Source organism: Schistocerca gregaria, chromosome 1 (genome assembly GCF_023897955.1).
Source record: "Schistocerca gregaria isolate iqSchGreg1 chromosome 1, iqSchGreg1.2, whole genome shotgun sequence".
NCBI lineage: Eukaryota > Metazoa > Arthropoda > Insecta > Orthoptera > Acrididae > Schistocerca > Schistocerca gregaria.
Window position 1 is genome coordinate 760214286 of NC_064920.1, and position 24295 is coordinate 760238580.

General features: G+C 44.6%; 1 protein-coding gene across 1 annotated transcript in view; it reads left to right on the plus strand.

The window, feature by feature from the left end:
- The window catches only part of LOC126267969 (ATP-dependent 6-phosphofructokinase-like), a 368583-nt gene extending 351134 nt beyond the window's left edge, over nucleotides 1–17449 (plus strand). Inside the window, exons 15-16 of the mRNA XM_049973318.1 lie at nucleotides 16398–16620; nucleotides 16711–17449. Coding sequence (XP_049829275.1) covers nucleotides 16398–16620; nucleotides 16711–16894 — 407 coding nt within the window. The 3' untranslated portion in view covers nucleotides 16895–17449. The remainder of the gene's footprint in view (nucleotides 1–16397; nucleotides 16621–16710) is intronic.
- The last annotated feature ends 6846 nt before the right edge of the window (nucleotides 17450–24295 follow it).

Sequence of the window (24295 nt, forward strand, 5' to 3'; positions counted from 1 at the left end):
ACTGAGGGAGAGAAGCAGAAGGGCTCACAAGTTTGCAAGAGAAAACAATGTTCTGGCCATATACAAATTTGGCTATTGTGCCTTTGAGGTCTTCCTTATAGATTGCACGAATGCTGAGTAGCACAAGGGGAACGACCTCCATCCATAGAGAGTCGTGGCATTGAAGAGACGCCTTGAAAGTGCGGTGCCCGCACGTGACTAGCCTGTTACATTGCGGGAGATATACTGTGGTATGGATGTTCTGGATGCCACAAATGTGACAAATCACGTTGAACAGGACCAACTCAAATTGTCTGCCCTGGCCAGTTGTGATGATAGCTGGACATCCGAAATGCGATACCCACGACTCAACAAAAGCTCGAGCAACAGTTTCTGCCATAATATTGGGGAGGGGGACAGCCTTGACCCAGCGAGTTGTTCGGTCGATAGACAAGAGAACATAACAAAAGCCGTTAGAGGGGGGGGGGGGAGGGGGGGGAGAGGGCCTACAATGTCAATATGAGTATGCTGGAAATGCCCAGGAGGGATCAAAAAGGCGCCGAGGGGGGGCGTGGGGGTGGGGTGAAGTGTGGTTGTGTACTTTGCAGCATTGTCACGCGATGCAGGAGCGTGCTCATTGCTGGCAGTCCTTGTTGACATTTCTCCACACAAAGCGCTCTGCTATGAGGTGGACGAACACACGAACACTGGGGTGGGCTAAATTATGCAATGCGTTGAAGACAGCTAGACGGAACATGGTTGGGATGAGGGGGTGTAACGTGTCTGTACTGTCGTCACACCAGATCTCACCAGAAATGCCAGGAAAGGTGGTGCGGGTGAAGCGTAGTGAAGAGGTAGAGTCAGAAATCAGGTTTTGTGTTTCCTCGTTGGCTGGTTGGAGGTTAGGCAGTTCAGAGAGGTCTAACAGTGAATGGATGGCATCTACTCGTGAAAGGAAATCAGCAACTATATTGTCAACACCCTTTATGTGTCTGACATCGGTGGTGAACTGAGATATGAAGTCCATGTATCTGAAGTGGTGAGGAGGCAGGATAGCTGGTGGGTTTGTAATGGCCGCAGCCAGGGGTTTGTGGTCCATTAAAACACAGAAAGGGTGTCCCTCAGCATCAGTCTTAAAATGCTTGATATCTTCATAGACCGTGAACATCTCCGTGTCAAACATGGAATATTTCCGTTGTGCATTGGTGAGCTTGCACGAGAATAGCTGCAGAGACAAAGTCTGGCTGTCGATTGTCTGGCTAAGGACAGCACCGATGGCAGTATCGCTCGTGTCTGTGGTGATGAAAAGCTGTGCATTTGGATGAGGATGTGCGATGGTGTAGGCCTTGGCAAGAGGATTTTTGAGGGCAGTGAAAGAGTCAGTCATAGCAGGGTTCCGTGGAACAGGCCGAGATCCAGAAGTTTTAGTGCCTGCCAAGGCGTCCATCAGTGGTGCCTGAATCTCCGCAGCCCGAGGTAGCTGTCGGCAATAATAATTGACTGTCCCCAGAAAGCACCAGAGCTTTTTGGATGACAAAGGTCTGGGTAGGTATGGTATTGTTTGTACTTTCTCAGGGGGTGGTGAAAGGCCATCGGCAGAGACCCAAAAACCAAGAAAAGTGACAGCGGGTTGATGTAGCTGCAATTTGTCCTGGTTGGTCTTGATGCCTGCTACTGTGAGAGTGTTCATAACAGTTTGCACATGTTGAATGTTGTCCTCGATGGAGGAGCTGAAGACAAGAATGTCATCAAGATATGCAAAGCAGAATTTTAGTTCCAATAGCACTTCGTTGATGAAGCGTTACCAGGTCTGGGTTGTGTTTTTCAGACCGAAAGGCATGAATCTAAACTGAAATAATCTGATTGGGGTGGTGATTGCTGTCTTCTCGGTGTCTTCAGGTGCGATGGGGATCTGGTGGTAGGCCCATTTGCAATCAATGACAGATACTGTGGTCGCACCTGTGACGGAACTGGTAAAGTCGGCAATGTTGGGTATGGGGTAGGTGTCCATAATTGTTCATGCATTTAGTCGACGGTAGTCTCTGCACATGAGCCAGGACCCGTCTTTCTTGGGTGTCATATGTATGGCCGTAGTCCAGCTACAGGCGGAGGGTTCAATGATGCCAGAGCTCAGTAATTCAGAAATCTGATTTTTAAGGTTGGAGAAGTGCTCGGGACAAAGTCGACGTGGTTTACTGGAGATCGGGGGACCTGGCGTGAGGCGAAGTTTGTGAACCATGCCGTAGGTGATGACGGAAATGTTGCCGACGGCGCAGGAGGCTGTTTGTTTACAATGTGCAGTGGGCGGGGCAGGCGAGGTGTGGTCGTGGTTTCCGAAGCCACTCGGTGGATCCAACAGGAGCTGAGGTGGCAAAGTGTCCCTGGAGTCAGCGCGACAAGATGGCCACCGGCCCGAAGCAGTGGCACCGTGGTCAGGTGAGCTCAGTAGAGCGAGTGAGCCGTTAGAGAGCTAATTGTCCAAGGTCGCGGTCTGTGGCAGAACGGTCGCGGACAAAACGCTTGGCGTGAGTGCACTGTTTGTGTTGTCAGTGGCCGCCGCATGGTGGCGTGCAGGTGCCGAAGTTGCATAGTTTGAGGTGCTGTCTGTGAGTGGCGGGGTAGGAGCCATCAGTTCAGGAACTTGTGATGCTCCTCGTACATGCACACTTGTGTCCGGCCGAGTGTCAAACGCTGCTGTGTTAGGAGGGTGTGGCCTTGCGGAGCTGGCAGTAGGTGTTATGGCAGTCTTGATAGCACAGTTGCAAGGGGTTGTGGGAGGTAAATACATGGAGGCTAGATTGCTGAGGCTGCAAGCAGATTCGGCGCACTTACTGACCTCGCTTTGTCGTTGCTGTAGTTGCTGTAGTGTCTGTAATTCCGTTGATGCATCAGAGAGCTGGAGCTGAGTTTCGTAGAACTGGAGGGCGAGCTTGAAGTTTTCCTTGCATAGGTGAGCGATGTTTTCAAGCTTGACAAGGCACTTATAATGTCGTTGACAGAGATGAGCATGTACGGATGAGATGATCCCAGACCGATGTGTCATGGGGGGGGGGGGGGGGGGGGAGTTTGCTCGACAGACCACAGGGAAAGTGAGTCTTGGACGGATGATGAATCACGGTGTTTCACACTAGGTCTGGTTAAAGTTTGTGGTGTCGCAAGAAGTCAATGCCTAACATAGGTCCGTCAATTTCGCACACTAGAAAAGTCCACTCTAGTTTGCAGTTTGCGGAGAGGTAGACGACGTGGGAAGTTGAACCCAAGCATTGTAGTTTAGTTGAATTCACGGCTTTCAGTGAAGTATGATGATGGCAAATGTTCGACGATGCTAAGGACGTAGGCAGCAGCGAAACATCGGCGCCTGTGTCCACTAGGAAAAGGTATCCCAACAAAATGTCTTTAATGTAAAGTCGTACACAATTATCCAGTCATTCCCAGACGGTATGGAGCACTGGGGGGTGCCCGTCATGTTGTGTGCAGGAGGCGGCACCCGGACCTACCTGCGATTGGCGTTTGGGGGAGTAGCAGTGGTGGGGGCCGAGGTTCGGTGGCCGCTGCAGGTTCGGTTGCAGGAGGGGGCGTGAGCCGGTGACTCTCCCAGTTGCTTGTTTACTGCTTCCCAGGGCGAGCGGAACAGTCGGCACAGTATGGCCCCGCCCGTGTCCGGCTGCAGGGCGATGATCCTGAACCTGAGACTTGTGAGGTAGGGAGTTGCTGCGAAATAGAGCAGTGATGCATCGTGTAGCTTGTCAGCAATTGTCATTCTTTGCTCGACAAGTTCGGGAGACCTCTGAGCCAGAACAAAGCGGATGTGAGGAGATAGTTTATCTGACCAGATGGTGAGGAGAGCTGTGTCAGAGAGAAGATCAGCGCTGACCAGGGCACGTAGCCATCTCCAGAGCTGGGAAGGTTTGTCGTTGCCTAGTTGCTCGACGTGGAGCACTTGCTGTGGAGCATGCAAGCTGACGTAGAACTGTCTTTTTGGCTAGAGTGTACCAGGTGGATGAGTCCGGGGCATTGACCAGGTCAGCAATCATGTCCTCCTGGTCATACAGATGCGTGATGAGGCACAGAAACATGGTTGACTCATCGAGTTTGTAATGGTCGAAAACTTCGTCCACAACTTTGAACCATGTTGTTGCTCTGTCAGGATTGAATGGCAGCAGCGTTGGGAAGCATTGTAGAATGTTCGGAAGAACAGGTTGAGTTGAGTTTGTCGGGACATTGCCGGAATCGAGCTGTTGTTGCTGTAGTATTCCACGAGAGTGTGCCTCCAGGGGATGTGGCACGATGGCTGTTCAAGTGTCAGCGTGAAGGTGACACTTTGTGGTTGAGTGCAATCCATCGTGACGCAGAAGGCCAACGCAGGTGAGACACCAGAATGTGTCGATTGCGATTGCAGAAGCTCAACACGTTGCGGGTGTGTTTTGATGCACTCGGCACGGAAGACCGACAAGGATGAGGCACCAAGATGTGCCGAGAACTGAAGCAGAAGCTTGACTGAGGAGGGCACGGGTGCGACAGGTGAGAAAAGGTTCAGAGTTTGAGAATGCGTGTTAGTCCACAGAAAGCTCTACGTATGATCAGAGCTGGGGCCACCTATGTTGCAGGTAGGTTGCGGAGGTGCTGTCTGTCCAGGAACAAAGTGTGGGAAATGATGTCGAACGTGGGATGGAATGTGTGAATGTTCACTGTTCATAGTCACTCCACTCAAAATGGTGTGCGGATAAGGTGAATGTCGTGGCACTTAACACTGAGGCGTAGCAGTGGTATGGAGGTGGATGTCAGGCACAGATAACAAGTGACTGTTCCTGTTGCAGACCAAGGTATTGAAGTAGGAAGGCATGTGTTGATGCTGAACCGAGGCAGGCATGGGCATGGTCAGATGCTGAGTAGGTTGACCTGTGAACGAAGCAGTTCCGGCCACATGGCAGGTATCCACGTGGTACTGCACGTTTTGCGGTGTGGCAAATCATTGTCTTGGCGGTGGTAGGTTGTCCAATGAAGCATTTCCAGAAATCGGCATTGGTCCGGCACTGCACAGATACCCGTAAGAGGTAACTGCACAGTAGATGAGGGAGGGCACATGTGGTGGGAACAAAGGCGTTTGATAGCCAAAGTCATGCACACTCCTAACCTCACTTATTGTTGCAGGCTCAAAAACGTCCAGCAAAATCTGCATAAATTTGAGAGTTTGTGCTCACAGACCATCAACAAATCATCGATGAACTGTCAGAGATTAGTGGGTTGTCTAGGAGTTAAGTTCAGCAAATTTTAATAGGGGATTTGGGAATGAAAAGGACTGGTGCCAAGTTTGTTCCTTGGGTTCCGACTGACAATCTAAAGGAACCTCAAGTTGAAACATGCCATGCTTTGAAAGAACTGCTTGAAACTGATCCAGATTTTCTATCAAAGATCATTACTATTGATGAGTCATGGTGCTATGGTTATGACCCAAAAACAAAGCAACAGTCAAGCCAATGGAAGTGTTATAACCTTTAATCACAATAATTGTGTGGATTTTCACACTCTCTCTTAGAAACAATAGCTGATCACATGATTACAACTCAGTCTCTCGTATTCGACTGCTGTGCCGTGACATGCGGCCGGTGCCGTTCGTAGCTAGGTGGCGCTCCCGCGCTCATCCGATTTGCGGAGCGCCTCTATCGCCGTTTGTGCGTACTGTCGTGGCGGCACTGTTAAATGTCGTGGCACTATCACAACACTTTTCCCCCCTTGAAAAAAATAAACACTCACTTCCTTGGAGACATGGACAGCGCAGAGACATCCATGGCCTCTTGTGAGGCCCCGAGGAGATCCCGCGCAGAGACACGGGAGTATGGTCGAAAATGTCCAGGACGGAAGCTCGTGCTTGGAACGTGCCTCCTGGATGAGATGATGGGTGAAAACTCCGGAGCAGCATCCATAGGTGTCATTGACCTGGGAGTGTGCTCCAGCGAGATGGGTCCCGGAGAAGGCGGCGTCGCGACTGGGGCCGGTTCCGGAGTACTTGGAAGCGGCAGCGACGGCGGCTGCATCAACACGGACGGTAGATCGGCAGCAGCGACTGGACTGGCGTCTCTAGCTGATGGAGGCGAAGGATGGGGCGGTGGCACAGGCGTGGCCACCACTCGTGGGCGCATCTGGTCGTAATGGCGAACAACCGTGCCGTCGCCCGTACGGATTTCACAAAGCCGGCGGCCGCGAAGAGCCTTGACCACCCCTGGAATCCATTTAGGGCGAGATCCATACCCTCGTGCCCACACGTCGGCGCCCACCGAGTATTTTCCCGCACTAGGGCACACAGTACAAGGCCTGACAGGGTGAAGCAGTTGCAGTAGAGTGCGCGGTTGGCGGCCATGCAAGAGTTCAGCAGGGCTGCGATCACCCAGAGGCGTGAAGCGATAAGAACTCAGAAATTGCAGCAGGGCGTCATCTGTGGAAAAATCACTAAGGAATTTTTTCATCTGGCATTTGAAAGTGCGGACAAGGCGCTCGACCTCCCCATTCGATTGCGGATGGAAGGGAGATGCGGTAACATGATGAATCCCTTGTCCAGTACAAAAATCACGGAAAGCCTGCGAAGAAAACTGAGGGCCATTGTCCGTGACGATCGTGGATGGAAGACCTTCTAGCGCAAAGATTTTGGACAAAGCCAGCGTCGTCGCCGCAGTGGTGGGCGATGGACATCTAACAACAAATGGAAACTTCGAGAAGGCGTCAATCAACAGTAGCCAATAAGTACCGAGGAAGGGGCCAGCAAAGTCGGCGTGCACCCGTTCCCATGGCTGAGCTGGATCAGGCCACGGAGAGGGCATTGTACGAGGTGCCGCCAGTTGTTGAGCACACTGGCCACATGCAGCAACCATATGGGCGATGTCCGAATCAATGCCGGGCCAATAAACGTGCCTGCGGGCCAGGGACTTAGTCCGAGAAATACCCCAATGGCCTCCGTGCAACAGTTTGAGAACATCTTTGCGAAGAGAGGCTGGCACCACGACCCGTGGAGATGCGCCATCCGTGGCCAGAAGAACAACACCATCACGAACAGACAGACGAAGGCGCAAGGCATGGTAGTTGCGAAGGGGATCCGATGCCCGGCCCCCGGTCCTGTCCGGCCAACCTCGTTGAACAAAACCGATCACACGACGCAGGACCGGGTCCCGCGCAGTAGCTGACGCGACCTGCGAACCTGTAAGTGGAAAGCCCTCGACTGCACGACGTTCTTCCTCGTCAATGTGGAAACAGAGGAGTTCATCACGATCGAAAACAGGGTCGGGGCCCATCGGCAATCGCGACAATGCATCCGCGTTTGCGTGCTGGGCCGTGGGGCGATAGTGAATCTCATAATGAAAACGAGACAAGTATAAGGCCCAACGTTGCAGGCGGTGAGCTGCCTTATCCGGATGTGACGCCGAGGGGCTGAACAGAGAGACCAGCGGTTTGTGGTCGGTGATGAGGTGAAACTTAGAACCATACAAAAAAACGCTGAACTTTTTTAGAGCATAAATGATAGCGAGCGCCTCCTTTTCGATTTGAGAGTAACGCCGTTGCGCCTCGTTGAGGGTCTTGGAAGCATAGGCAATGGGTCGTTCCGACCCATCCTCATACCGATGGGCGAGGACAGCCCCTAGGCCATACTGTGACGCGTCAGTCGCCAGAACCAAGTGCTGACCCGGACGGAATGTGGCAAGACAAGGCGCCGACTGCAAATGAGCCTTCAGGCGGACAAAAGCCTGCTCACACCCGTCGGACCAACAGAAGGGGACGTTTTTGCGTACCAGCTGATGCAGAGGATAAGCTACCGCTGCTGCGGATGGAATGAATTTGTGATAATAAGCAATCTTGCCTAGAAACGCCTGAAGTTCTTTGACCGTAGACGGCCGGGGTAGAGCGTTAATGGCTGCAACGTGCTCACGGAGAGGGCGTATGCCCTCACGGGACAAGTGGAAACCAAGATACTCAATGGAGGGTTGGAAGAACTGTGACTCGTCCAGATTGCACCTCAACCCAGCCGAATGCAAAGCCCGAAACAGTGAACGTAAATTACGAAGGTGCTCCGCAGTGGAGGCTCCCGTGACAACAATGTCATCCAGATAGTTTATGCAGCCGGGAACGGAAGCCGTGAGCTGTTCCAAAAACCGCTGAAAAATGGCCGGTGTGCTAGCGACGCCAAATGGTAATCGCTGGTACTGATACAACCCACAAGGAGTGTTGATAACGAGAAATTCCTTGGAAGGAGCGTCCAACGGCAACTGATGGTACGCCTCCGATAAGTCAAGTTTGGAAAAGAACTGGCCCCCAGCGAGCTTGGTAAACAACTCCTCAGGACGAGGAAGAGGATAAGTGTCAATGAGGCTCTGAGCGTTGACAGTGGCTTTAAAGTCACCACACAATCGCAGACTCCCGTTTGGTTTAGAAACCACCACGATCGGCGATGCCCATTCGCTGGAGGTAACCGGAAGGAGAATCCCTGAAGCTGTTAACCTGTCTAGCTCAGCCTTGACAGGTGCACGCAACGCCACCGGAATAGGGCGTGCCCGGAAAAACTTAGGGCGAGCCGTAGGTTTAAGAGTAATGTGGGCTGCAAAATCCTTGGCACAACCCAGACCAGCAGAGAACACGGACGAAAATTCACAACACAATCCATCCAGCTGTTGATACGGAATGTCCTCAGATATGAGGTGCACATCATCATCAATGGAGAACCCGAACAACTGGAAAGCATCATAACCGAACAGGTTTTCAGTGCCCGCATGATCCACCACATAAAACGTGAGGGGCCGAACAACAGACTTGTAGGCAGTGGAAGCATCAAACTGGCCCATGATAGGAATTTTCTGCTGATTATAAGTCCTCAGTTTGCGCGTAACTGGAGACAAAGGAGGGGAGCCCAACGCCAAATACGTGCGAGAATTAATGAGAGTTACTGCAGAGCCAGTGTCCACTTGCATGCGGATGTCTTTATTCAGAACACGAACAGTAACAAACAACTTATTTGTTTGAGAAAGCACACAGTGAACATCCATGTCCGACGCCTCGTCCTCGTCGACAGGAACTTTATGGGACTGACACACAGAAGCAATGTGGCCTTTTTTCCTACATGAATTACACGTGGCCCAACGTTTTGGACACGCTGCCCTGTCGTGCTGTACGAAACAACGGGGGCAAGAAGGAAGCGCGGAACGAACCGGCTTCTGTGGTTGCTGGTTTCGCTGCGAGTGTTGCGGCCCAACGCGACGTTGTTTACGCGAGTGAACCGTCGCCACATCTTCGTTCTCCTGTGCAACAGGCAAATTGTCCTTGTCGAGAGTTGACTGTACAGCGCCTACATCACACCACGCGTCTATTTGCGCGCCAGCAGCGTGAGACACTTCAAAGGATTGAGCGATGCTTAGAACTTCCGACAACGACGGGTTTGGCAGTTGTAGGGCACGTTGCCGAACTTCTTTATCAGGAGCAAGCCGTAGAATAGCATCTCTAACCATTGAATCAGCATAAGACTCGTGATGAGTGTCCGTGACAAACTGACATTTCCTACTCAGGCCGTGTAGTTCCGCCGCCCAAGCCCGGTAAGATTGATGGGGCTGTTTACGACACCGGTAGAACGCCACGCGGGCGGCAACGACGTGGGTGTTTGTTCGATAATAGGCAGACAATAAGTCACACATTTCTTGGAAGGACAGGGAGGCTGGTTCCCGCAGAGGGGCTAACTGAGATAGCAGCTGATAGACCCGAGGGGAAATCCAAGATAGAAATAACGACTTACACATAGGAGCGTCGACAACGCCGAAAGCCAAGAAGTGTTGCCGCAAACGCTTCTCATAATTCTCCCAGTCTTCAGCGGCCTCGTCGTAAGGAGGGAATGGAGGCGGAGAAGAGGAAGACAGACGATGAGTAAGCGACGTCGACAACGCCTGAATCGCTGCCGTCAGCTGTGTTTGTTGTTCAATGAGCGCTTGCATAAGCTGTTCCATGTCTGCCCCGTCACGAACACGCAAATCCACAACGCGGTGAAAATATCCCATCCTCGTCGCCAAAAAGCGTTATAACCTTTAATCACAATAATTGCGTGGATTTTCACACTCTCTCTTAGAAACAATAGCTGATCACATGATTACAACTCAGTCTCTCGTATTCGACTGCTGTGCCGTGACATGCGGCCGGTGCCGTTCGTAGCTAGGTGGCGCTCCCGCGCTCATCCGATTTCCGGAGCGCCTCTATCGCCGTTTGTGCGTACTGTCGTGGCGGCACTGTTAAATGTCGTGGCACTATCACAACAGGAAGACATCATCATCACCCCATCAGAAAAAAGTTTGTCAAGTCAAACCAAACATCAAAACAATGTTGTTTTACTTTTTTTGATGGCAGTGCATAGTTCATTCAGAGTTTGTTCCCTCAGATTTGACTGTCAGTCAAACCTTTTTTGTGGCAGACAGTTCACCTGCACACTCAACCACCTATGTTAGCAGGCTCCATGTGACTTTTTCTTATTTCCATGCATGAAAAGGGGCATGAAAGGACACCAATTTGACAACATTGAAGAAGTCAAGGAAAAAAATGAGGGAGGAGTTGTCAGCCAGTTCTAAAGAAGACTACAAAAAATGCCTCAGGAAGTTTGTCCTCAACTGAGCAGATACGTTGGCAGAGAACTGCATTGTCATTCTGGAGTTCAGTCCATTCTACATGAACGTCCATGTGAAGCTTTTGGATGTCCTGGATGTGTTCAGTGTAATTGACACATTGTCATAGGTACTGTTCCATGGAATATGATAAAGTTGCATGATCTGATTGCTGAATGGTGCCCTTCTGACACATTGTCAAGGTGGTAGGATTGTAGATTGCCGTGATGGAGCATCTGGAAGACCAATGTGTTAACTCACTCATGTGCATTGAGGGAACAAGGTGGAAGACCTGAAGGAAATTGGAGGCTAAAACAGGTTTACTCATATTAGCAATGATGAACGTCCAGTTGAATAGCATGGAGAATCCCAGGTTGAGTGTGCAGGATTGAGAACTGTGAATAGAATGATCGAGTCATTGTTGGCCTTCACCCAGAGCTGCAATGCAACTGCTGTCGATAGGGACAGTGAAGAACGAACTTGAGAATTGGTGTCAACAAGAAAGTGGGGGCTTCTATTCTGATCAAGAACATATAATCGTTTTTTTAGGTAAGCATCATGTGGACTGAGGCAACTTACACAGTTGATATGGCCCAAGACACCTGTCATGGGCTTTGCAGCATGTTGTGATGTTCACAGAACTGTCACCAGTTATGCACAGTGTCCCCAAAGCAACCATGATACCAGTAGTAGCACAAATGCTCATGCACAGTGTATGCATGATGGAGGCAACAGTGGTGAGAGTGTCTGTTTTCTCAACACTTCAGACACTGACATTGACCTGCCAGCAACAGGTGGGGTCAGAAGTGCTCAGCAGTGGTCAGAGGCAGCAGGCATTGTTGATGCAGAATAAGTGCAAAAATTCTATCAGCCACGTGAAGATGGGCCTCAAGCAGTTGACGTTCACTTGCTACTATTCTTATTTGAACTTGCGTAGGTAGTGTAACCACCCAAAGTGTTGATAAAGGGTAATCAGACAAGAGATGTGAGTCAGTCTGTAAGAGGAGGTGGTGCAACAGTTGGGAAGAAGTCCCATCCTGTAAATGTTCATAGTATAATATTGGATGCAGCTGCTTGTCGGTTGTGCATGAGAACCACCATTGTTTTTGCTGTCAGGTGCTTGTCACTTGAAGGGGATTTCATCTCATTGGTGAAGATAGTGTTTGTGGTGAAGATGCTTTCTGTGATAGTATATCCAAAGCTGAGGGTTATCAGTTCAGAATGGTGGAAGTTTGAAATGTGATTCTGTATGTTGTTTTGCTGGATAGTGTAGTAGCAGTAAGGCTGTGTAGTAGCAGTAAGGCTGTGCAATCCAGATATGTGTGTGATGAATTCTGAAGTACGGTCAGTGTGGTGGCTGGTAATACATCCAGAAACACGGACTGAAAGAGGTATCACATGGTATGGTTGGCAGACAATGCATGACAAGCAGACATGAGTCTGGTGCATCAAACAAAAATGTGACACAGGTGGATCAAGCTGATGTGAATATTCATGTAAGACTGCAGAAGTCACACCACAGGCAGATTCTGAAGCAAAGTCAATAAGAGGATTGTCCACTGTACACTGTAGTTTTACAATCACGTTTGTCTACAAAACACTGGAATGTGGAGTGTCACTGTCAATTTTTATCACTTGTGAAGCATGAGGTGCACTGTCTGTATTTGATAATAGTGAAGACTGTGGAAGAATATGGACTAGTGTCATGTTCATGAGGTTTGTGAGGCAGTGGGTACAGAAAGGACACATTGTTGGAGTAGTACTGTTAAACAAGCTTTATCTATGTGGTAATTAAAATATTTCTCAGTGCTATAGAAACTTAGAATCAACATAATCTTCATTAATTCCTTATTAAAAGTATGCAGTTTCTCACTTATTTCTTTAAGCTTTTTAGGCAAAGCACTGAATAAAGTTTCGTTACAAGATTTTTGTATGAATGTCTCTATGAAAATCATTCCTATTTCTGGTTTCACAGTGATGTTTCATGTAGACCATTCATTTGTGATTTTAGGAAGGACTGTGCATGGTACCAATATGTTCCAGACATCTGCGTAAGAAAATGCAGTTTTTCTGTGGGTCATGTCTTGGGTTATATTGATTACACAGATAAGGAGCCAAGTACTTTGGATAGTTCTTGACCTAGTGAACTTTAGTATGCCTATTAGAAGAATGTGCATACTGTAGCTGTCCTACAGCAGAGGGCTAAAATTTAAACATGACACACTTCCTCCAGCCAAAATTGAGTAAACCAGGAAGTTCTTTTGCATTAGGTGTAGTCTAGGGTGGACCTTAGGTGGCTTATAAAAGCACCATTTGCTCAAGGACAGTTTCTGATATACTTTGTAGTGGTTTGCATACTTTTATTTCTTCATGTGTTGTCCTCAGTGTTGACATACAGATAGGGGTTGCGCAACTATTATACATGATGTAGCCAACAGATTCACAGTTGCATTACACAGTCTTTTACTTTCACTTGTCACAACCCCCCAATAAGACACAGTTATGTATGTTTATGGCCAGTGCACTATTGTCTATCTTCCCATAAGCCTAATTAACATTTAGCAGACAAACATCCACACACTGCTACAATAGTTTCCTGTTGAACATGTATGAGCAGTAAAAGCCTAACCACAAAGTTCACAGTTCTTGAAGAATAGAAAGGTATGTATGGAACAAACACTGTCACTGTTTTAACACAAGGCCTAATTGTATAACACTTATTACACTGTTAAGTTGATGCATTGTTATCGTTCTAACCAACGCAGGTTCCTCATGTGAAACTTGTTCATGGAATGACTGTCTTGTGAGCAAAAACTGAGCCTTAATACATCATCACAATAATAGGTGCTGAAACTACACATTGTTCAAAGTTAAATTTACAGAAATTACAATTAAAACTTAACTCATTAAATGAACTGAATACATCAAAAAATTGGTTCTTTTTAATAGTTTCTTCTGCTACAAGAGTTAAGCTGAATGATTTACTGAAATCATGAAATTAACATGTATAGTCACAAAACATAAATTATAAAAACAATTACATATGTAAAACTAACCACAAAAAAGATCTGGTGTTATATTCTTTAAGACTGGGGGCCAATCTTTCTCTTTTATGGAAATTCAGATTATATTCATGTATGTTAATGGTAATTAGTTAAAAGTGAAAAAATCAATTTTAAGGAGGCAGACTGCAAAACGAGAGGGAGAAAAAAAATATCCCAGCTTGCTTCATCACAACTTCATCTCTTGGATGTCTGACACATAGATATGACTTAAACTTCTCATTAAAACTATTTCCATAGAGTTTCTTAGTATCACTTAGTAATGTGTTAAAGACATGTTTCTAGCAACAAATGGGCCTTAATCTATACTCCTTTCATTATTCACTGCCATAAGATGATCATCAGTATTGCAAGTGTTAATGATATTTGGATGATACACAAGGCCTGACAAAAAACTGAAGCACCCAGAAGACATGGTATGCATACCCATCATCATCAGGAGTGTAAATGATAAAGAGCTGCAATTCTCTTTGAGAGTTAGAATCACCATCAGAGTGCATTAGTGTTGTTCATGTTTAATGTTGTTACAGGGCCTGATAGTATATAGAAGTAGCATAAAAAGCATCAGATGCTGAGTGATTACTGTGAAGGACATGGAGTGATGTGAGACAGCATTATCAGCCCTTAACAGATTTTGAAAGGGGTTTGTGGGTCTCTATATGGCTGACTGGTCAAACTGTACAGTATGCAGATTTGTGGGCATTACAATGTTACAGTGGCCCATTGCTAGATATCATGGGAAAATGAGAGTAGACATAGCCATTGTCAAAGTTCCAGTTTACCGTGTCTGACCACAACAATGGAGGATCACCATATTGTGCAGTGCGTATAAAACTTCACCCTTTGGACTTTTCTACTCTGCTCACATTGCAGCTCACTCATGAGATAAAATCACTAGCCTGTAGAATGTGCCAACAACGTGGGCAATGTATGGCCTATAACTTTCAGCATGACTTGCAGTCATCAACAGGATTGGCTGTACACATTTGCTCTAAAACCCAAATATTTATCACAACAATCTTCATACATACACTTATAACAGTAAGTGAGTCAATTTAGTGGTATATACAATAACTGACTTAAGGGCAAATGGTTAACTAAAATCCCCAAGGATAGTAAAGCTCTCTGAGCGAAATTGTTTTCAGTAGATTTAAATTTTTATTTCAGTTATGCACAAAATAATTATGTGAATGGTGGCCTCATGTACTCAAAACTAAATGTGTCATTGATCAGTAACTAAACCAGAAGTGCAAAATTTATAATCTCTTTGTGCAGACAGAGTGTTTACAAACTCATGAGCTAAATAATTATATATTTGATAGTATTAACTCTTTGATCATCAGTGAATTTAAGCTCAGTAGCTCACAATACAGATGGTTCACTTTTCATTAGGTCCACCGCAATTACAAATAATTTAAACACAGCTAAATTCCCACAAGTCTACAGCTGCCAAGATTAATAAACTTGAAATTCAAGATCAAACAAAGTGGCTAGGCACTCACAGAGAAAAATGTGAAGCACACATGCCACACAAAATCTTACCAACCGACAGCCAATGAAAACACACAATGAACCACTGAAGATGAAAGACCGTGAGCTCTGCAACGTTCACTTATTGAAAGGACCAGTCACATGTCCTTTACTTGGATCAATGAAGCTAGTTGTTATACAGTATTATACAATATTTTACAATATTATACAATATTCTATAAATCTTTGTGGTTGGTTTGCAACCTCTTAAGACAAAACATTTATGCAACTTTTAAACAGTTTTAAATAACACTTAAATTTTGCCACATCAAGTATAAGTCAAAATACTTGCTTTATATATTTGTAAGTTGTGAATGTAAATAAATACATGTCATATTCATTGAACTATTGAGATACTCTTGCTAATAATATACGTCTATCTGTGGAGGATCTAATATTAATGACACTATTTATGTAAAATTAAATTCTTTGCAACATCTTATAACATCACAAGCACATTGTGACCTCTTCATATCTGCACCTGCCCCCCTTTGCTCACAGAATAGCAGCAGCTGAACTAGGGAAGTATCATCCTATGTGTAGGCTGCCATTTACACCACAATACAAATGGCAGTTTGGAATGGTGCCAGGATGAATGTTGTTGCATTGTGTTTAGTAATGAATCACTGTTCTGCACTTCTTGAATGCCCATCGTTCATGCGTATGGCAGCAACATGGGGAGAGACTCCATTCTTCCAATGTTTTGGAGAGGCACAGTAGTGTTACTCCCAGCACCAGGTTGTGGGTAGGCAATGGGTATGAATTTAGGTCATGGCTGGTAATGATTGAGAGCTCTCTGATGGTAGAACAACACATCACAAGCATCATGTGTCATCATTTTTACTTCTCTTGTTATAGTATCCTGGTGCCATTTCTCAACAGAACAATCATTTTCCACACATTGTAGATGTCTCTGTGAACAGCTGCATGATACTGAGGTACTACCACGGCCAGAGTGATCCCCAAATCTATCCCTGGTAGAAAATGTGGGTAAGTTTGCATTAGGAGAGGGGGACAATATCATAAAACAAAGTATTTAAGTAAATTTAATTCTATTTTGTAATCATTGGAATAACATTACAAACCTTCTCAGCCCATGAAGTTTCATCTCATTTACTATTCCCCTTCTGGGTGCTTCACTTTTTTTGGCAGGCACTGTGTAAAGCATAAAAGTGATCTTTACAAATTTGTAACTAATTTTGTGCAGGCCACATGCAGCAAGGAGGTAAACCATCTCCTTTTGACCGTACTCTAGGCACAAAAATGGCCGGAAAGGCAGCTGACTGGATGTTTGAGAGAATTGAAGAGTCACAAAATGCAGATGGTTTTGTTTGTGCAAGAGATCCTGAATCTGCTGTTCTAGTAGGTATCGAACAACGACAGTACCGTTTCACACCTTTGCGAGATCTGATACCCCATACAAATTTTGAGTAAGTGTAGCTAAAACATGTTATTAAGAAATGATCGCATAATTATTTTATGCTGTACTAATTCATGCATTTTCTTTAATTCTTTTGAAGACATAGAATACCAAAAGAACAGTGGTGGTTGAAGTTGCGGCCACTTCTCAGAATACTTGCGAAACACGAAAGTGCTTATGAAGAAGAAGGAATGTACATTTCAGTAGATACCACACCTGCCCGTGATGTTTGGCGTGATCCTTCCAGAGCAGTAGGTGCTTGGGAAAGGGAGACTTTAGAATGAAATGTTTGTTAGTACTGTGTTGACTATGAAAAAGAGAACCAAAATGACATCAAGTCCAGGCGTTTAAATGTAATGCAGTAATTTATTATAAACTGGGAACTTAAAAATTTCTGTCACTCCTTACTGAGAGAGAGATAACTTGATCCAGTGTCTTGTTATGTAAATTAGTATCTCAGAGAGAATTGATGTCTTTATTGTTTCATAATTTTCTCTTTGGAGAGTCATATACATTAATAAAAGAAATAAATTGTGGAAATTGATGACACATACAATGAAAATTACATTCATGTAATAAAATAATACATATAACATCAAAATTCTTCAAGGAATCTACCTACAGAAGTGACCTAATGTTGGATTTTATTTTACATCAAGACTGATTGATTTTTTATTAGGTCCCATCTGATTACATTATGTGTGGAGTGTGGACTTGTAATACAGGACAGGTCAACTTAACCAAATATCTTAAAACATTTAGCTTATGTGTTACAATAGAAACCACCATACTGTAAGTTATTAAGTTATTTACATGCATTATACTACAATGTTACATTACATTGCATTTACATTACATCATTTACTGTTTTCCATGGATTCCTTGGAGAGGAGTCTCTGGAATGTGGAAAGAGTCAAAGGTATTTTTTTATAACACTCATATACATGGATATCGTACAATTCTAATGCAGACAGAGTTATGAGCCATAATCCTTGTGAAGATATTCATCAATGGAGTAGAAGGAGTTGTCCAACAGTAAGTTCTTTAATTCACTCTGAAACCGATCTTTACCACTTACAAGACCTATGATATGCTCTGGTAAGTTATTGAATATGTGAGTACCTATGTATTTGACTCCTTTTTGTACTAATGTTAAGCTTTTGTAGTCTTTATACAGATTGTTTTTGGTTCTAGTATTATAATCATGTTTTGCACTACTTTTTATAAAAGGAGACATGTTGAAAATGACAAAGGACATAGCGAGTATATGTACTGAGAAGTAGTAGTTAGAACACCAAGTTTCTTAAAGAGGTCTCTGCATGATGATCGAGGGATGACACCAGATGTAATTCTAATGACTCATTTCTGAATATTGAAAATGTTCTCTTTGTGAGAGGAGTTTCCCCAAAAGATGATTCCATAACTCGTTAGTGAATGTAAGTAGTCCAAATAAACTAACTTTTATATTTTTAAATCACCTATTTCTGCTGTCACACTGCAAATGTAGCTGAGCTAAGGTGTTTCATTAAGTCTAGAGTGTGAGTTTTCCAATTTAGGTTGTGGTCAATTTGTAGCCCTAAAAATTTGACACCATCTACAGCTTTAATTTCATTGTTTGAATATAGTATACTTATAGGGTCAGGTATTATTTGTGAGGTACTAAACTGTATGTACTGGATCTTTCAAAATTCAGGGACAATCCATTTTCTGTGAACCACCCATTGATATTTACAAATATTTCAGTAGATGATTGCTCAGTGAGAGCATGGAACTGTTTTTTATACGAATACTTGTAACATCTACAAATAAGACATAATTTTCATTTTGTGACACTGCATATGGAAAGTCCTTAATATATAATAGGAACAACAAGAGACCTAAAATACAGCCCTGTGGCACCCCTTGTCTGACGGTTTCATATTTTGAATGACTATTGTTATGTGGTAAGCCTGATACAGACACACAGTGTTTTCTATTAAAAAGACAGGATGAGAACCATGAGCCTGCTACTCCTGATGTCCCATAATATTCTAACTTTTGTATAAGGATATCATGCTTAACACAATCAAAAGCTTTAGCCAGATCACAGAATATCCTAGGTGGTAATAACTTTTGATTGATTGATTCTGAGGGGTGAAGTTCAGGTTGGTTACACCAAACAGTATTCCCATTTTGCAGTAGTTCATTTATTCACCTCTTTACACAAGCAAGACTTACAAAGAACTAACATGGCGGTTTTGCCCAAAGATAATCTTAGTTTACTTCAAAGACGATACTCATATGGTAAAAGTGAATGTAGCTTGATCAGTTGATAATCCTTTCCAAAGTCTAAACTGATTGTGAATGAGAATATTTTTCTGTATTAAGTGTTTATAAAGCATATTGTACATACAAAGAACTAACATAGCGGTTTCACCCAAATATAATCTTAGTTTAGTTCAAAGACGATACTCAGATCGATGCTGGTGTCGACCTCATCGACACCACATAGACCCCCCGCCCCCTCCCCCCCCCCCCCCACGCAGTACGGCGTCAGTAGGGGTGGTCCGCAGGAGCTGGACCACGGTCAGCTCGACAGCATCGTCGGGGAGCTGTGTCAGTAGATGTCATGAAGGCGTGCCGGGATTATGTCCGGGGGGACAGGCACAAACACCTCGAGCAAGGGCATGTTCAAGATGGGGGGGAGGGGGGGGGGCATGAGAAACCTCGACAGGGTGAGGCAGGCGACGGTGGAGAGGTCGAAGGGACCGGCGAAGGGTCCAGTGGTGAGGATGTGATCGTAGGTAAGCTCGACGTGATGAGCATGTGATCACTCGATGGAGTGTGTCAGACTGGAGTAGAGGGCAAGTTCTGAGAAGAGCTTGATGATTGGAGCTGGAAGTCACTTGACCGAGTGTGTAAGTCCGACGTACAGGGAGTGGTCAGAGCTTTGTGAGCCACGACAGTGAGTGGTGTGGTCGTGGCCTGAAGGGTGGCAGAAGCGGGCTTGACACGAGCAGGCATAAGTCTGTTGAGAGAGACTGCAACAGCTGAATCTTTTATCTGGGTGTCATAGGCGTTAGCTGAGCGCCGGAGAACTCGGTACTGGCTGGTATATGCAGGTTGGAGCCACGACAGTGAGTGGCGTGGTCGTGGCCTGAAGGGCGGCAGAAGCGGGCTTGACACGAGCAGGCATAAGTCTGTTGAGAGAGACTGCAACAGCTGAATCCTTTATCTGGGTGTCATAGGCGTTAGCTGAGCGCCGGAGAACTCGGTACGGGCTGGTATATGCAGGTTGGAAGGGAGCACGGCTAGTGTCATTTCGGAGCATGACGTATTCGCAATTGTCCATAGATTTCGAGATGTGAACCTTAGGGTGGGAGTGGCTGGCAGGCAGAGGGATATGGAGGTTGGTGAAGTGGCGCCTGGCACTGTCCACGAGGGAAGGCAAGTCAGACTGAGGGAGAGATGCGGAAGGGCTCACAAGTTCGCCAGGGAGAACAACGTTCTGGCCATATACAAACTCGGCTGTTGTGCCTTTGAGGTCTTCTTTAGATCGCACAAATGCTGAGTAGCATAAGGGGAAGGGCCTCCGGCCATAGAGAGTTGTGGCATCGAAGAGCCGCATTGAAAGTGCGGTGCCAGCACTTGACTAGCCCGTTACTTTGCAGGTGATATGCTGTGGTATGGATGTGCCGGATGCCACAAATGTTACAAATCTCATTGAACAGGACTGACTCAAATTGTCTGCCCTGGTTAGTCGTCATGATAGTTGGACATCCGAAACGCGATACCCACGACTCGTCAAGCTCGAGCAACAGTTTCTGCCGTTATATTGGAGAGGGGACAGTGAGTTGTCAATAGACAAGAATCAATAAACGAGAGAACATAACAAAAACCATTAGAGGGGGGGAGAGGGCCGACAATGTCAATATGAGTATGCTGGAAATGCCCTGGAGGGATCAAAAAGGCACCGAGAGGGGGGGGGTGGGGGGGGAATTGTGGTTGTGTACTTTGCAGCATTGGCATGTGATGCAGGAGCGTGCTCATTGCTGGCAGTCCTTGTTGACATTTCTCCATGCAAAACGCTCCACTATGAGGCGGGCGGACGCATGAACACTGGGGTCGGCTAAATTATGCAGTGTGTTGAAGACAGCTAGACGGAGCATGGGTGGGATGAGGGGGCGGAACATGCCTGTACTGTTGTCGCACCAGATCTCACCAGAAATGCCAGGGAAGGTGGTGCGGATGAAATGTAGTGAAGAGGTAGAGTCAGAAATCAGGTTTTGTGTTTCATCGTTGGCGGGTAGGAGGTTAGGCAGTTATAAAGTAAGAAAAATAATTAATTATTTAAATAAAGAGAGAGTGATTGATAGTTGGTTTGTCGAGTTTAGTTATCTGATTATTGTGATTCCTAGGTGTGCTGTAAAAGTGTTTTCATAGCTAAATTCCAATGTGTCCTAGGAAACTTTAACTTACAGGTGTTAGTTGACAGCAGTGAATCCACAAAATTTTGTGACTTAATTCAGAAATCTGATTGCATGTCAAATTTTTCATTAGGTAATGGAGAAGACATTAGATCAGTGACCTGTATTAATGATAATGTTGAAAACTACCAATTTAAAATTGCAAATAAGTACTTTTTAGATGAAGATATTTTGGATCCTTCAGCCATCTTTATTAAATTCCCAAAAGCAAATAGACTAAAGACTCCAAAAAGACATATAAAAAGGAATTTCAGTAAAAGTATTATGGATGTATTCTGCAGTAAACAAAGTGTTATAAGCTGGACTGCAGACCACTGCAGTTCAACCAATAGCAACTATTATAAGTTCTTAAATTGTTTCTTACAAGCATTTACTTAATCCTTTCCTCACAGAACTTTGCAAAAGAAAGTAAATGTATGTGGATTACACCAGGAATAAAAATCTCCAGTGCCAGATACAAACAGCTCCGCAGTGGACTAAAATCAAACAGAAATCCTGATTTTATCGTGTACTTCAATCACTATAAATTCTGTATTCAGGAATGGTGCACTAAAAAACAGCAAGTACTACATTAATCCTAAAACAAAGAAATAAAACAAAACCAGTGTTTAATCAAAATTAAGAGTCAAGTGATTTTGATCATTTGATTTGAGAATGATATTGAAGTAAACCCTGTTTATATTTCCAATTGTTTCAATAAATTCTTCTTAAATGTAGCATTGTCAGATGTACCATACACAAGGCAAGTTTCATAAGCATAGGAAACAATCAGAAACTTTCTTTTAAAGAGACTAAAAAAAGTCATCCAAAGGTGTGTGAAAAATGAAGTATTGCCTTTAAAAAACAAAACCTTATCAGGGTAAGATAAAATACTCACATCTGTGATCATGATATCATTTGACAACTGTTGTGTTGTTGTGCTCTTCAGTCCTGAGACTGGTTTGATGCAGCTCTCCATGGTACTCTATCCTGTGCTAGCTTCTTCATCTCCCAGTACCTACTGCAACTTACATCCTTCTGAATCTGTTTAGTGTATTTATCTCTTGGTCTCTCTCTACGATTTTTACCCTCCACGCTGCACTCCAATGTGAAATTAGTGATTCCTTGATGCCTCAGAACATGTCCTACCAACTGATCCCTTCTTCTAGTCAAGTTGTGCCACAAACTTCTCCCTAATCCTATTCAATACCTCCTCATTAGTGATGTGATCTACCCATCTAATCTTCAGCATTCTTCTGTTGCACCACAGTTTGAAAATTTCTATTCTCTTCTTGTCCAAACTATTTATCGTCCATGTTTCACATCCATACATGGCTACACTCCATACAAATACTTTCAGAAACGATTCCTGACACTTAAATCTATACTCCATGTTAACAAATTTCTCTTCTAAAGAAACACTTCCCTTGCCATTGCCAGTCTACATTTAATATCCTCTCTACTTTCACTATCATCTGTTATTTTGCTCCCCAAATAGCAAAACTCTTTTACTACTTTAAGCCTCTCATTTCCTAATCTAATTCCCTCAGCATCACCTGCCTTAATTTGACTACATTCCATTATCCTTGTTTTGCTTTTGTTGATGTTCATCTTATATCCTCCTTTCAAGACACTATCCATTCCATTCAACTGCTCTTCCAAGTCCTTTGCAGTCTCTGACAGAATTACAATGTCATTGGCAAACCTCAAAGTTTTTATTTCTTCTCCATGGATTTTAATACCTACTCTGAATTTTTCTTTTGTTTCCTTTACTGCTTGCTTAATATACAGATTGCATAACATCGGGGAGAGGCTACAACCCTGTCTTACTCCCTTCCCAACCACTGCTTTCCTTTCATGCCCCTCGACTCTTATAATTGTCATCTGGTTTCTGTACAAATTGTAAAGAGCGTTTCACACCCTTTATTTTACCCCTGCCACCTTTAGAATTCGAAAGAGACTATTCCAGTCAACATTGTCAAAAGCTTTCTCTAAGTCTACAAATACTAGAAATGTAGGTTTGCCTTTCCTTAATCTCTCTTCCAAGATAAGTCATAGGGTCAGTTTTGCCTCACGTGTTCCAATATTTCTACGGAATCCAAACTGATCTTCCCCGAGGTTGGCTTCTACTAATTTTTCCATTCGTCTGTAATATTTTGCGTTAATATTTTGCAGCCGTGACTTATTAAGCTGATAGTTCGGCAATTTTCCCATCTGTCAACACCCGCTTTCATTGGGATTGGAATTAGTATATTCCTCTTGAAATCTGAGGGTATTTCCCCTGTCTCATACATCTTGCTCACCAGATGGTAGAGTTTTGTCACGACAGGCTCTCCCAAGGCTGTCAGTAGTTCTAATGGAATGTTGTCTACTTCTGGTGCCTTGTTTTGACTCAGGTCTTTCAGTGCTCTGTCAAACTCTTCATGCAGTATCGTATCTCCCATTTCATCTTCATCCACATCCTCTTTCATTTCCATAATATTGTCCTCAAGTACATTGCCCTTGTATAGACCCTCTATACACTCCTTCCACCTTTCTGCTTTCCCTTCTTTGATTAGAACTGGGTTTCCATCTGAGCTCTTGATATTCATACAAGTGGTTTTCTTTTCTCCAAAGGTCTCTTTAATTTTCCTGTAGGCAGCATCTATCTTACCCCTAGTGAGATAAGCCTCTACATCCTTACATTTGTCCTCTAGCCATGCCTGCTTAGCCATTTTGCACTTCCTGTTGATCTCATTTTTGAGACGTTTGTATTCCTTTTCACCTGATTCATTTATTGCATTTTTATATTTTCTCCTTTCATCAATTAAATTCAATATTTCTTCAGTTACCCAAGGATTTATACTAGCCCTCGTCTTTATACCTACTTGATCCTCTGCTGCCTTCACTACTTCATCCATCGAAGCTACCCATTCTTCTTCTACTGTATTTCTTTCCCTTATTCCTGTCAATTGTTCCCTTATGCTCTCCCTGAAACTCAGTAGAACCTCTGGTTTAGTCAGTTTATCCAGGTCCCATCTCCTTAAATTCCCACCTTTTTGCAATTTCTTCAGTTTTAATCTACAGTTCATAACCAATAGATTGTGATCAGAGTCCACATCTGCCCCTGGAAATGTCTTACACTTTAAAACCCGGTTCCTAAATCTCTGTCTATAATCTATCTGATACCTGTCAATATCTCCAGGCTTCTTCCATCTATACAACCTTCTTTTATGATTATTGAACCAAGTGTTAGCTATG